The following is a 14,586-nucleotide window of genomic DNA, read 5'->3' as shown; positions in this document are numbered from 1 at the left end:
AACAGTTACCCCTTTCAAAGTGGTGTAGACAGGAGTGGTCATGTTCTTATATATCAGAGAAGTATATAATCCAGATATGGAGCATGAAGTCAGTGAAACAGCATCTAAAAAAGCAACATATTTTATAAATTGCCCTCCTAATTCACCCCCCCAATTAACAAAATTAAAATTTAATTTTTTTTGCATTGTATAACTGCTATAAAAAGCAAACTAACTCCTGAACTGTTTTGGATGTGAGATTTATAGCTTTTTGAAATTTACAGTGCTTTTAAAGACATAAATAAAATTGCAGTCACGAACACTAGCCCTTTTAAAATTGGTACCTGGTATAGATTCTTCAAAGTAGTGAAATGCAAAGTAAACTGGAGTTAACAAAGTACAAATTCAACACAAAGTCAAGATGTAAGGTACTACAGACAATAGAAAGATAATCAATGATCTTCTAGGCTTTAAACAGCTATTAATGAAACCTTTCTAAAAATATTTTAAAGGTCCTTGCTCACAAATCACCATAAGAAGAGAACTTTTGTCGATGGGACAATGAACAGCCAAACCACTTACTTTTATTAAGAGATTCCATGGTGAAAGCTTCAGACATCCTTAAACCAGATTTGGCTACAGCATAAATTCTACTTTCCTATACAAGCAGAATGGATTTGATAGTAGATAATTAAAACACAACAATTACTTTTGTTCTGTTTAGCCTTCTAGTCTTTGTGTTAGTGCAACTATGTGATAAAATGGTTCATAAAATGACATCGTCAATAGCAGCTGAAAAATGCATCCTTCTTTTCTGTGCTGTACACCGATAGCTGTAGCCTTTTTCTACATTTTTTATACAAGGTAAGTAACTTATTCTTAAAAATACTATTACCAGGTGCCAAAGAAGCTATAGTAAGAATGTTTTTTAATGGAAGATTGTGTGTTAGGAGCAGAGAAATGCCATTAGAAGACAACTTGTTGACCATTTTGTGTTAAAAGACTACAATAACTAAATGTATAATGCAAAAAGTTCAATAAATGTAGAGAAGTTGTTACATAATATATTATTCCTGAATAATACTTAATTAATATATTTAATAAATTATTAATTAATAAATCTCTGACACTGAAACCACAGAATTAGTGAGCCTTGACACAGTTAATTTTGGATTTTGTGTAAGAGATAATAATATCTATTTTTATATCCCAACTGATGGCTTTAAAGTTTTACTTGGAAATATCAATTACTTCTGTAATTTGTAGTTGTCTGCTGTCAACTTAATTGTCTAGATTGTGAGTGGTACAATGGTTACAGAAAGGGCATTGACACCACCATTCTTGGGCTGTGGTAGTGTTCAGATAAATAAATAAATAAATGCAGTCATAAGCATTACATCCTTGGATACGTTCAGGTAGACATACATAACTTACATGTCACATGAAAAAAACCCGGGTCTATAAAATACCATTTTTTTTCAGTGGCAGGAATACTGTGCTGAAAATAAAACTAGGTTCTGAGTTTGTAGTTATGATTAAGGTAATGCCCTGTCTTTTCAATAAACAGTTAAAGTAACTAAAATAGAGGCAACAAAAATCATAGTTTGTAGTTATGATTAAGGTAATGCCCTGTCTTTTCAATAAACAGAAAGTAATTAAAATAGAGGCAACAAAAATCACAGAAGAGAGTCATGAAAACAAGTTAGTTTTGCCAGCAGGAAAAACACCTATAAGCACACTTACCCAGGAAGGAAATCGATGTAATGGAGGCGTTGGAGGTTTGTTGCTAGCACCTTTTTTTGTCATATCACAAAGTTCCTGGGCTTCAGCATTTTGTGCTTCAGTGGTGTCATAGGTAAACACTCCTTCATCACAGCTAATCTCCATTTTCTCTAAAATATCAGTATCTTCTCCATCCACCAGATCTATGTCTGTTTCCTGAGGTCTCCACGGGCGGATCATGCTTATGGCATTTCTATTTCTACCAAACATTCTGTCAGAACTCAGCTGGGGCTGGCTTAGGTGTTTCTTTGCTAACACTGAATTTAGACTGAAGACATTAGGAGTCCGTAACTTTGGATGTGGCAAATTTGAGGGAAAATTTGATGGAGTTGTGCATGGAGAACCTGCAGAAGTTGCTAGAATTGGGTGTTTGGGTGTCAGAGAAGGAGTTAAAATTGGACTTGGGGTATTTGCCTCACTGGATGAGGATGAATAATCAAGCCTCTGTGATTGAAATTTCTTATTCAGTTCATCCGAAGAACTATCTTGGTCTTTCTTTTTCCTTGTGAAGTCAGAGTTGCACTTTCCACCTGGATTGCTCAGGCCTTTTCTTAGGGACCCTTGCTGCCATGAGTATAGCTTCTTTTGCTGAGTCCTCTTAACATCAAAACTCTCTTCTTCAAAGAGAGAACTACTGTCGTCAGATGCTGTCAAATACATTTCACTTCCCACTCTACTGTACCTTGCGTTCTCTTCAGATGTGTGGCTTGAAAGAGTTGATGCACACCTGGATTTCACTCCTTTATTGTCTCCTCCATCCTCATCTGAGCTCCAGTCACTCCCAGTAGTACATGAGTTCTTTGACATGTCACTGTCTATGTCTTTGGATGAGCAGCTTGTTCTCACATTTTTGTTCTGCTCTGAACCAGAAGAACTTTGTTGCAATGACTTCTGACCTTTATTTGTCTCGTGTACAGGACCAGCAAAGGTAGTTTCCAGGATATCCTTCTCTGGAGGAGAAATATAATGAACATGAGAAAATTACTTTAGCAAACCTGACTGATAAATGGTTTTGTCATCATGCCTGCAAATAGTAAGTAGGTAATAATTTCAAATGCATGAGAACATTTATGTTTTTTAATATTGTAAAGAATAAACATAAGAAAAAGATCATAAATTTTTAATGTGACTGAATGCAAATTAAGTTTGCCAAAAAACTGTAACAAATGTTACTCAAAGTTGTAGTTGAACTAAAAATGTCAATAAACATAAAGATAAGCACTCTGGAGCCATATTTTAAAGTCATGGATGTGTAAAAACAAACAAAACTAACAAAAAACCAACTACTTAAGAGGGCATACAAATTTAGCTCCTTTATTAAATCTAAGGAAAGTTAAAGTTTAATAAAGCTTGTCATAAAGGATTTTCATTAACAAATCAAGTATTCTGAGCATTTCTACAGTGTTTATAAACAGAAATTTATTCTGGAAGCTATTATTGTATTCCCAATGGTGAATGCTTAAAATACACAAGAGTGTCTCATGGAAAGTACTTCAGGAAAGACGCTGTGTTAAAAATAGCTTTGTTCCTGCTCTTCGCTTTTACCTGGTTTTACAAGAAAGACCTATAGCTTGCAACATGTTAGTGAGGCCTGCATGTTCCCAGATTAAATTAGATGCAAGAACTAGGGTTTTCTACACAGACACTTGAAAAAGTCTGTGTTAAATACCTGTGTGAAGTTAAAGTGGCCTGAATAACAAAAGATTTTAATTTCACCCACATTAAAGTAATGGAGTCCCCAAAATTATCTGTTTCCATCTAGGCAAGCCTAAAGTTCTATGTCTTACCCTTTCTCTTGAAAAGATCACTCTTACTTCAATTCCCTCCTCTGTAAAAATAGAAGTAATAATCCATAGCCACTTTCACAATGAACTTGCTGTACTATAAATGCACAAAATATTCATAGGATCTTTCAGTTTCTGATTTTCAAAAGACCTCAGCTTGCCATTTTGGATAGCATGATTAACTGTGGAAAAATACTGAAATCATAAACAGTACAAAGGATTTGAACGAAGGACCAGAGCAACAATAAAGGTCACAACCATGTCTTTACTTCACAGCCAAAGCACCCAGGAGCCTCTGCATGCTGCCAGATAATGTATTAGTGGTATTACAGAGACTCTAGTGCTCAACAGGATGATTTCTTCCTAGTAATAGAAGAGTAGCAATGAAGAGGGAGACAGTACTGGTATGCAATTTGAAAACAGCTGGTTTGGATGCACTGACAGAGTTGTTGATTTTAGTTTCCCACTTGTGTCAGAATAAAAATGGCAGTGTTGATGACAAGGTACCTGGCATGTTTTTGCCTTCAGGGTAGTCTGACTCTTTAGATGAAGCCTTGCTTATTTCTTCAAGCTTAGGAGATGGTTGAGGACTTCTTGCTCTATTTGAAAAGCATCCAAAAGTCAAACTGCTTAGTCGCTGACATTCTCCAGGTTTTTGTGTTGAAGTAACAGATTTCTTACCAGTAGCTTCTGAAGAATAGTAATTCAGAAATCTTGTGTTAATGAGATACAACAAGCTATGCAACTCTTTACTCTATAGTGCAAAGTTTGGGGTTTTTTTAAGGTAACTAAAAATCAGGGAAAAAAAGATAATAAAAATGTATTATAGGAAAAAAGAGCTACCTGACATCTCTCCATATCAGGAGAAACCCAGAGCAATGTTTCTAATTCTTAAAAATTGATATAACAATAGAAAGAAAAAATATTTTAACAATTTCACAGCAAATACAGAAGAGTAAGAAGGTTACCAGATTTAGAAGGTCGGCATGCAGGAGGACTTAAGAGAAAGTGAAAGCAGAAATTGATGAACTGCCTTGAACATGAAATCTGTTCATCTCTGTTCATAAAAATCCCTGTGGTGGATCCAGGAGCAAAAGGCCCTTGCCCTACCTGTAAAACTGCTTAAAACAGTACCACGTGTTCATAATTTATAGCCTGTCACCATCATGGACACTGCAAATGGTAATAAATTTCTTAGTATTTTTGGGCATATCAGTAACTGTGTGTTGGAAACTACAGGGTCTCAAAAAGCCTTTAAATAGATCTCTCAGAAGAGAATGACTAGAAGTGCATGGAATTGCTACTTATCAAAGGATAGCAAAGAAGCAAAACTATTCAGTTTCTTCATTAACAGAAAAGTGAATTTTAGTTTAAAAACTTTATATTGTATATGAATTTGTAAATTTTTTGTATTTTCATGTATTATGTGTGTACACACACACACTCCTCTACACACAATTTCTAAGTATCCGTGTATTTACATGTATATGTATGATACATTATCAAGAAATGAGAGTTAGGTAGCAAATTAACAAAATTTTCATATGATAGTAAATTGTCAGATCAACCAAGTGTGGAGAGGATGATGGGAACCTTCAGACACACACGTTGGTGAACGGGCAACATGGTGGTGAATAAAATTCAACTTTGATCAATGTGGAATAATGCTTCTTAGAGGGGTTATTCCTCTCTTTTCTATTTACACTTCATGAGTTTTGAATTTATTATACCCATTTGGAGAGGAACCTGGTGATACACGGTCTGAATTAAGATTTTGGATCACTGTAGTCAAAGGTAATAACTAAAAATATCTGATTGGAGTTCTGATTCCCAGCTGACCATTTTCTAGAAAAAGCAAATCCAGACTGACATTCATGTGTTCTTTAACAGTTTTATGACCACCTGTGCTGTAAAGATGTGAAAGCAAAGATCTGTCCTAAATCCAGTAAAATCTTGCTACTTGCAGAACCTAAGTAACAGTAGTATCCATTCACCTCACTAAAACCAGTTGTGCCTTGTCTGTGTGTCTTTTCAGCATAAAACCAAATTATTCCTTCCTAACACCTTCATGTACAGTCACTCTGATGTCAGCTCATACTCTCTGAAATCTTTGTGATTTCACAGAATATTTTCAATCATGTAGATGAACACATTAATAGAGAATAGAAAGAAATATGCCATATAGAGAGAAGTTTTCAGAAGATTTGTACATTTACCTTGAAGTTTAGATTGTACTGTTTTCATGTCTTTGGTTTGCTTTTGGTTGATCAAACGAAGGTTCTGATTTTCCACCTCTAACTAAAAGCATATAAATGTAATCTCATCCATTGGTGAAACAAATCTTAAAGTCATTACATCTTTTATCTTTTCTCTGAATTTCTGCTTATCTAAGGATAGAGCTAGTTCAAATAATAATCTCCTCTCTGCTACTCTAAATACCAGTCTAGGCATCTCTTTATTCTGAACAACTAAATTCCCTGCAACGACTGTTTACTAAATTCTGCCAAAATCATTCCCCCAACCAAGCAAACCCATGACTGCTTTAAAAATCCTTAACAAATAAGAGAAAAAGAAAACTTCATTGGCATTTTCAATAAAAGCAGAAGGCTAGAATTACAAACTCCTGTGCCACTTGGCAAAACCAAGAGTGAGCAGAGGAAACAGAGGGAATGCTGGTCCTAATGCCTCCTTACTATCCCACAGCAAAAATAACAAAAAAACCAAACATGTGCCAACAAACTTTATACCAAACAAAAGTCTTTGTACAGGAAATAAAAAAAAACAAGAAGCCATTGCTGTAGCCTACCACAGGGAGGTAAAAGATGCTGGTTCAAACTCCTGCTCCAGATTAGGCAAACAGATTTGAATCTGAGTGTCCCTTGTCACACAGAAGGGAGCCAGCAGTTCCACTTCCCACTGAGTGACACTTAGTCACATCTGTGAAACTAGCTGGATATTTTTCCGTAAAGAGTAAGTAAATACTTTGAGTCATACTTGATTTTGTCCAAACTTTTTCATGGTAATTTTAGCTAAATTTAATGGCATCTTTATTAAATTATTTCTAAATTATTTACTTTAGCCCTCACAGATGAAAAGTAAATATTTTATGTAAGAACCTTCTAGTTTCTTACTTCAAAAACAATAAATTATTTACTTTAGCCCTCACAGATGAAAAGTAAATATTTTATTTGTTTTTGAAGTAAGAAACTTCTAGTTTCTTACTTCAAAAACAGTAACTTAATTGTTTTTCAACTCGAGTATAACTTCCAGTTAACTACAAGAGAGTAAGATTTTAACTTTTACAGGCAACTTTAAATTCTACACCCAGGGAGGAGAAAGCACAGCTGCACCCCAAAGCTGGCAGCTTTAGGCAGGGCAGAGACATGGTTATCTTACCACAGCAGAGAAAAAAGGGAGACAACTGGTCTCTTGAAACTAGAGCTGGTGTCCCTGAAATTATTTGTTACTAAGAGTAGTGTGGGCATTGTGAAATAAAAAATGATCAAGGCCTTTTTTCTGCCAGGCCCCAGCAGGCTTGGTCGGCTTTCTGAGGATTATTCACAGTTTAGGCATCTGCTTGAATAAGCTCAGTTTGCCAGCTAAACTCTCTCAACTAGTGGAGAAGTTGACCTTTCAGAGAGCAGAGCTGGGTCCTTTCTTCAGAAAGCGGACCCAGATCATCCTGGCTGACCAAGTCAGACATCAGAATTTAGGTGACATGGACACACTGCTCTCTGTGCCGCTGTTTTCAATTCTCCTCTTTCCAGCAAATAACTATAAAATCAATGAAACTGGGAAGCACTTTTTACTATGGCACACAGGCCTTTAACAGCCAAAAGGTCTAAGGGATATCCAGTCACACCATTATATTTCCTGTGTAAGTATTGTAGCAAGAGTTATACCTCATGAAGCTTGACTGTCACCCATTCTTTTATTTTAGCTGCTTTTTCTTCTATGATTTTTGCTTCTTGCAGTCTTATTTGCTTCTGGAAAAAATTGACATAAGCATATTTTTCACTGAGTAATATAATCTGCCTGAGTAGTATCTTCAGACACAAATCCTAAGATTGCTTGAAGTAATTCAGGCTCCTGGGTAATACATGGTAATTTTTAAAAAATTAGGAATAGGGTGTTCACAGTGGCTGCTATTTCTCTTTCCTCTAGTAAGAATGAAAGCTCTTCAAGGGTAACAGTGAAAAGGAGTATCATCTTTCCCCTCTTAAAGGTCCTATGTTCTTTCAGTGGAAGAGAGAGCTTAATTTGAAAAGTAATAAACATTATTCAAATTATATACTTCCAATGGGAACCTCTTTAATCAAATAACAGAAATAATGCTAAACTTTTCTGTCCTCCATTGATCTAAATTTTTATTTTCCTGTTGTATAATTAAAAAGGGAATTGATGTTTCTGTTTTGTAACACCATTATTCCTAACCTGTTCTTCAAGTTGTTGTTCCAATTTTTGTATTATATCATTTTTATCTTGTATCAGGATCTCCAGATCTTGACATCTCTTATACAACCTGGTTTCTGATTCACTTGTTTGAACGTTTGCTGCTTTTAATTTCTCTTCCATGATCTGCACCTATTTGGAAAGTCAAATATAAAATTTTAAGGAACATAACACTCCAAGTCAAAGGTAATAATTTAATCACAAAATAAACTTAAAATTGCCTCCACGCTTAAGATTCAAGACAAACCTTCAAAGTTTTCAAGCCTATTTGAGAAGAAACCCCACAGTTCATTATATCTTACTGTTCAATTAATACCAACAGGACTGGCAAAACACTGGAAGTTCTTACACATGTTTTGTTACTATCTGTGAGAGGCTTCTAGTTTTGTAACACACAAGCTTTTAGAAACACCAGTGTGGGAAGAATGCAATTTATCTACAGGGAGCTGTAAACAATGTTTTAATAAATAAACAATTGCACACTGTAAAAAACCCCAGCAAATTATTGGTAACATTCTAAATAATTGCTTAAAAATACTTGGCTTGTAGTCAGGAATGTTTTCTAACTCCAAATTAGTACATGAACATTTTAGTCTTGTAATTTTCAGTTTCTATCTGTCTCACAGTAAGATATGAAGAGTGTTTCAGGGACACCAGAGGTATGTTCATAAAATGTCTACAGTAACTTAAGTCTGCCATTTGGTATCAAAAGGCAACTTCAGTTAAATATTTAGCCACGATCTCATTCTTTAAATGATGTAACTTCTACAAGAGGAACAAACAACACAGAACAGTTCTATTTAGAGGCTGTATTGCATAGCCTGATTTTATTTTCTTACAGATCTTCTAAAACAGATCATTGTTTCCTCTCCCTTTTGGTTTCACATGCATCATATATCACAGATTCAGGACACACCAATGAAGAAGCTCATTCCACATATCTACTTTTGATTTATGATGTTAGCTTTGACTTTATTGAAATGAACTGAATAGTGAGCAAAGAAAGGTGTTAGAACTCTCTGTTAAGACAGATCAATAGACTTTAAAAGAAACTGTCTTCTTCTCCATTTTTAGAAATACTTAAAAACCAAGCAATTTTTTGAATGTCACCTCATCGAAGTACCACATGCACACAGCTAGTGGAGATATTTATTCCATTTATACCTGCTGAAATGCTCTCTCTGCTTGACGATCAGCATCTATAACTTGCTTCTCAAGCTGCTGCATCTGCAGATGTACAAAAACATACAGTTATATGGCTGTGCCTTCTGCCTCTCATCAGAAAAATATATTTTCATGGTCTGTTTTGAAAAAGGAAAGGACACATGGTGGGCAGGAGCATAAAAATAAAATGATAAACTGTGTGTGTCAGCCTGGGAAAAGAATTCATCATTGTGACTGTATTAAAGCATTGTAGACAAGCTTCAACAGAAAAAAATATATACACCTTTTTTCATAATTAATTCTCTGGCTGCCATATGACACACGGCTTTTGCTCCCCTGCTACCAAGAGTAGAAATTCCTCTGACAATAGTCCTGAAACTTTCCTCATGTCCTCCCAAAAGATGCAAGAGTAGAGGGAACTTGGCTGCTAATCCTTCTGATGTTGGCAAATTTAGTGTTTTGGACAAATGTACTACAAGGACTGTCCCAAACTCTCCACTGTTGCATGAAAGAAGGCAGGATGTGGCAGAAGGGACATGGTGGCTTCAGGTGCTCCACGACAGCAGTGGATGAAGACAGAGACCAGTGTCCATGGAGAAGTGCAAGTCACCTCTGAGAGGCGAAGACCCTGATCTCTTACTTTATAGCGATGCCTAATGAATCATGGGCTCAATCTTTGCCCAGGACCTTGGAAAACCCCTGCATTTCACAGGATTTATTTTGAAGGCTTTTCCAACAATACAGAAGAGGCCAGAAAGATATACTTTGTTTACATTTTGTTAAGAGCCCTCTAGTCTGATTTTGCTCACTTTTTTTGTAAAGTAAGCCCTGGTTTGAAGTAACACTTGAGAGTTCATAAGGTATTCCATGACTTAAGGACTTAGTGGTTCTCAGGAAATATCTAGGTAAGACCTCAGTTCATCTGAAGAGAATGAAACATCACATAATTAATATTGCCATACTCAGTATTCAGCTTGAAAATTGTTCTAAGAAAAGCATATGATGCAAATAATGCAAATGGAACGCATTTATTCCTTCTTCAGTTTACTGCATGATTTTAAAATAATCAGTTTCATCCTGTCTTGTTTCTACTCAATCTCTGGCATCTTTCAGTTTCTTTTTCACTCTCCATCTCTTTTTTTCTCTTCCCAGTTATGCTGCTAATCAGTTGAAACTTTTAGCACCATATCCATACAAGGACAGAGTCACTGTTTTCTATCAATCAATAACTGAAAATGGAGAAAATGAGTTTTCACTAACAGAAAAAAAAAAAGCAACTATGACTCACCTTCTAGTACTTTCTCATACAATACAAAACCCCAAAGTCTACATTATAATAATACCACAACACACCACTGATACAAGAGCAACAAACATTTCACAATCCACATGATTATGGTCAGGTCCCCAGTGAGCTGTTTTGCAAGAACACTTCTAAGGATATGATCTTTCCAGTCATTCATTTGCCAGATGGACAGGGAGATAAGCCTTCTTTGTTCCTCTCTGGTCACATATTTAATTTCATATTTAAATAACCTCATGTTAAGATTTTAACTTTGAGTTTCATTTTTGGAATTTTGACTTCTAATGTTGCTTTCCATCTGTCTTTTTAGTTTTACATTCAAGCAGAAGTTTGGTTTGCAAGCCTCAGTTTAATATAATTTTTCAGACATTTATTTTTTAGTGAGCTGGGATTCAGAAATTGAGGTTATTTATAAATATATGGTCAGCTAACATTTCACTGGAGTAAAGGCACTGTGCTAAATATAGTGGAAGTGCAGGTACTAATAATGAACTAATACTCTATAATGTTCTGACTCAATATTATGACAGAAAACTATTAACATTCTGACAGAAATTATAATATTATGACAGAAAACTTCAGATATTTATATTGTGAAATTCACTGATGAGTAGCAAGGTGTTCATCAACTTTCACAGGCAATTTGGAAATGCATGGGCAGCAACTGGCAATTTATGTTCCATAAGTTAAGGTCATTTCATCTGTAAGGCACTATCAGAAATGTGACATATTTGGTAAGTGGAATTAAAACCTGAAAATATTGTGTGCCAAGTTCACCCAGCTTCCACTGCAGCGCAACCAGCTCCAACTTGGCTTAAACTTGCAAACAGCATCTCCTGATCACTGAGTGTACTGCTGTCCTTCTGCACAACCATTGGAGTCCTGGAGAATCCAGTGCACTAAAGGCCCACGTTCCTTCCATGGCAGTGCACTGACACTGCACAGTGCACCTCTTGTCAGGAATTGTCAGGAATACACAGTGTTGCACAGGACCAGGAACAGAATAATACTCTCATGTAGACTACTGGGACAAAGAATGTGATTGGAATAAAGCTGTTGCTAAGAGGAACGTAAAGCCAGGGGCCAAAGAAGCTGAGAGAATACTACCAACTGAAAGATCATTCCAAGTTTATAAGGGGAAGAACAAAGTCTATTTTTGCCTCTTCAATAGTATTGAAGAGGCAAATACTGAAGGTTTCAAGAAGGTGTGCTAAGGATCCTTGTGTGGTCTCACAATATGATATGCCAATCAGCTTCCTGGCAACAACTAAATGTGAGATTTTATTTGCAAAATTTCTAAAGGGTCTTCTAAAAGGTTTCTTTTAGGAGACTCCTGTTAAAAAAAAAGCAATCTATATTATTCAGCAGTGATCAAATATCATGGTTACCAAACATGAGCACATCTGTAAAATTAAATTTGCCAGCATTTCAGTAGTTTTGGTGCTACATAATAATTACTGAGTCCTGATTTTCCCATTATTTAGCATTTATATAGGTTTGTTTTGCAGGGTCTACTGTAACAATAATGAAACTTTAAAAAGATAGTTTTGCCTTTTGCATAAATAATCACCAAATGATCTTTCCTGAAAAGTTAGATTTACATCTATACTCTGCTTTGCTTGTTTATAAGCCTGTGAATTTAAACAGAAGAAATGACTACCATAGAATACTCTGAAGGCTATCAAACTTGCTGGGCAAAAGATTGGAACAATTTCTAAAGTAAGAATTTTTCTTCACAAACAAAACCTAACCTTAAACTTTCTTCTTAAGGGAGTGACAAATTTCTCAACAGTGATCACAGCATTACTGAGAGAAGGTGGAAATATGAGGCTGGTCGCATAGCTAATGGTTTAAATCAAGTCATGCTTTGAACTCACCAAGAATAAAATGCAGTGCTAAATCCTCTGTACCCAAAGACTATGAAGGCTATTTCAGACCATGCATTGATAGCTTAAGATCCTCAAGTAAAAATTAAAAAAAAACAAAACAACAAAAACTTTAACCTGAGGATGGATGTGGCAGATAACAGCAGCCATATCCACGATGAGAGGCAAATGTCAGACACAGAAGAACTCTCACCTGTGGCAGCATCCTGAATACTAACAACCAACTCTGACTTTATAAAGAATTCCATTTGAAAAAAAGAAAGACCTCTGTCCCACCAACTTCTTTCTGTATACACCTCAGCAAATTGCCAGCATCACTGGATCAAAATGTTTTGTATCAGCTGTTAGGTGAGACATTGCTCGAATGAACTACAGTCTGTAAAGGATCAGCTGACACAAAGTTGGCTTCCCAGGAGAAACACGGAGGGCCATCATGTTATTGATAACATTTGGCATGTGAAATATGTTTAAGCTTAATTTTCTATCATGGCCTAAATTACGTAACTTGAAATAATGCCCCAGTTCTTCAAGTACACTTCTTGTAATTAATTGTTCTAGTCACCCACATTGGATTGCTGCAAATTCAGTATGAATTCAGAGATGTCCTGTCATAATCTATGCTGGGTTTTATTTTACAGTCTTAAATATATAAAAAATAGATGCATATTGACTAAAGAACACAGATACGGAAGAACAGATGCTACTTTAACCTGCACTTTCACCTTCTGTCTTTAAGTGAAAAATCCTCTTACAATTTCCAGAAAACAGATTACTGCATGCTGCATCAATTACTGAATTATAGAAAACAGTTGCTATTGTTAGAAACAGATTTGATTTTAAACTTAGTAAGGAAATAACTACTCTACATCTGACACTCATCAAATTGAGCTATTTTTGTTCAAACAATGAGCAGAGAAAGGCCACATGTGAATAAATAGTGAATGCTTTGAAGAAACATGGCAGCAATAAAAACAGAGGTGTACTGCCTTGGAGGTCTGGACACTGAAGTACAACACACAGTCACCGGGAATTTTGTACAATACAAAGGCAAATCATAAAGTGATTCCTTTTCAAGGGTCACCTGGAAGTTTCTTGTCTGTATTCAGAAATGTTGAACATATATCTTTTTGTGCAAGTAAAGAAATTTTCATTTGACTAAAGCACATATTACATGAAATTAGTAAAAGGTATAAACTCAAAGTCATCACTCACAAATTTCAAAAATATGCCTTTTGTATGCATATATGTGTATATATGCTTTCATTTCTGTACATATATATAGTATCATTATTCCTGTAGTGTGTATTAGTGAGGAATTACGGCATTAAAATGATAACTTTCCTGTTACTTGAAATAGCTTTTTAACAATTTTAAAATGAACATTTTATTTTAAAAATTAAAATTGTTGTAAATGGTTTCTTTTTGAAATCTGAAAAATGTTTGTTGTGTATAGGAACAAACTCCTATTTTTCACCCAAGTAAATATTCAACATAATTTATCCCATTCATGTTTGAAATTCACATTATAATCAGTGCATAATATAGTGTCTCCTAGTTTTTAATATTATAAACAATACAGTTGTATCACATAGACTTTTTGAAATACATATAGGAAAAAGTGCAACCAATTGTGAACAAAAAGAAAAGCATCACTTCTGAGTATGCTTTTCCAAATATGTTGATAATAGGTCAAAGTTTTTAAAAAGGAAAAATGAGTTAAAACCTAATGTTTCTGAACAGTTTGTCTGTTGATGAAATGCAAAACTTTCAGTGATTTGAGAATGATATGTTTAGAGTCAGTTTTCCTTGCACTTCAATTTTTCAAATCTTCATCATCTGAAAAAAAAGCCCAAACCATCTGAGGCTGAAAAATAATGTTCCCCATTTAAATAAAAAAAAAAAAAAAAAAAAGGCAGTAAATCTGCCCATTTTTAGTTACAGTGAACTACCAGTCCTCATACCACATAGGACTTAACAAAAAGCAGAGACATGGATATATCGTTGCTTCTATAAATAAAGAAATAGGAGAAGCAGTTGAGGGATAAACACACCTACAACTGTCTTTCAAAGGTGCCAGTAGATATAAACAGGTGATGAATACACAGAGGCTGCCAACTAGCAGACACTCATTTTTCACATTGAGTGAAAAAGATTTTAGAAGTGCTTTCTCATAGAAGCTATGAAGACAAAAGATATGGGGGGGGGGGGGGGAAATCGTTGGTGGTAATTTTTTTAA

General features: G+C 35.3%; 1 protein-coding gene across 2 annotated transcripts in view; it reads right to left on the bottom strand.

The window, feature by feature from the left end:
• Positions 1-14,586, bottom strand: part of PLEKHH2 (pleckstrin homology, MyTH4 and FERM domain containing H2) — a 55,710-nt gene that overhangs the window by 27,676 nt on the left and 13,448 nt on the right. For both annotated transcript variants that reach the window (XM_041413613.1, XM_041413612.1), the window contains 8 exons: positions 9,162-9,224; positions 7,980-8,129; positions 7,448-7,531; positions 5,762-5,843; positions 4,053-4,235; positions 1,723-2,711; positions 562-637; positions 10-104 (listed from right to left, as the gene is read on the bottom strand). In XM_041413613.1, the coding sequence (XP_041269547.1) occupies positions 10-104; positions 562-637; positions 1,723-2,711; positions 4,053-4,235; positions 5,762-5,843; positions 7,448-7,531; positions 7,980-8,129; positions 9,162-9,224 (1,722 nt within the window). The remainder of the gene's footprint in view (positions 1-9; positions 105-561; positions 638-1,722; positions 2,712-4,052; positions 4,236-5,761; positions 5,844-7,447; positions 7,532-7,979; positions 8,130-9,161; positions 9,225-14,586) is intronic.

Source organism: Onychostruthus taczanowskii, unplaced genomic scaffold, assembly GCF_017590055.1.
Source record: "Onychostruthus taczanowskii isolate IOZ18803 unplaced genomic scaffold, ASM1759005v1 scaffold42, whole genome shotgun sequence".
Lineage (NCBI taxonomy): Eukaryota > Metazoa > Chordata > Aves > Passeriformes > Passeridae > Onychostruthus > Onychostruthus taczanowskii.
Note: the sequence above shows the minus strand (reverse complement) of the source record. Positions and strands in the feature narration are given on the sequence as shown.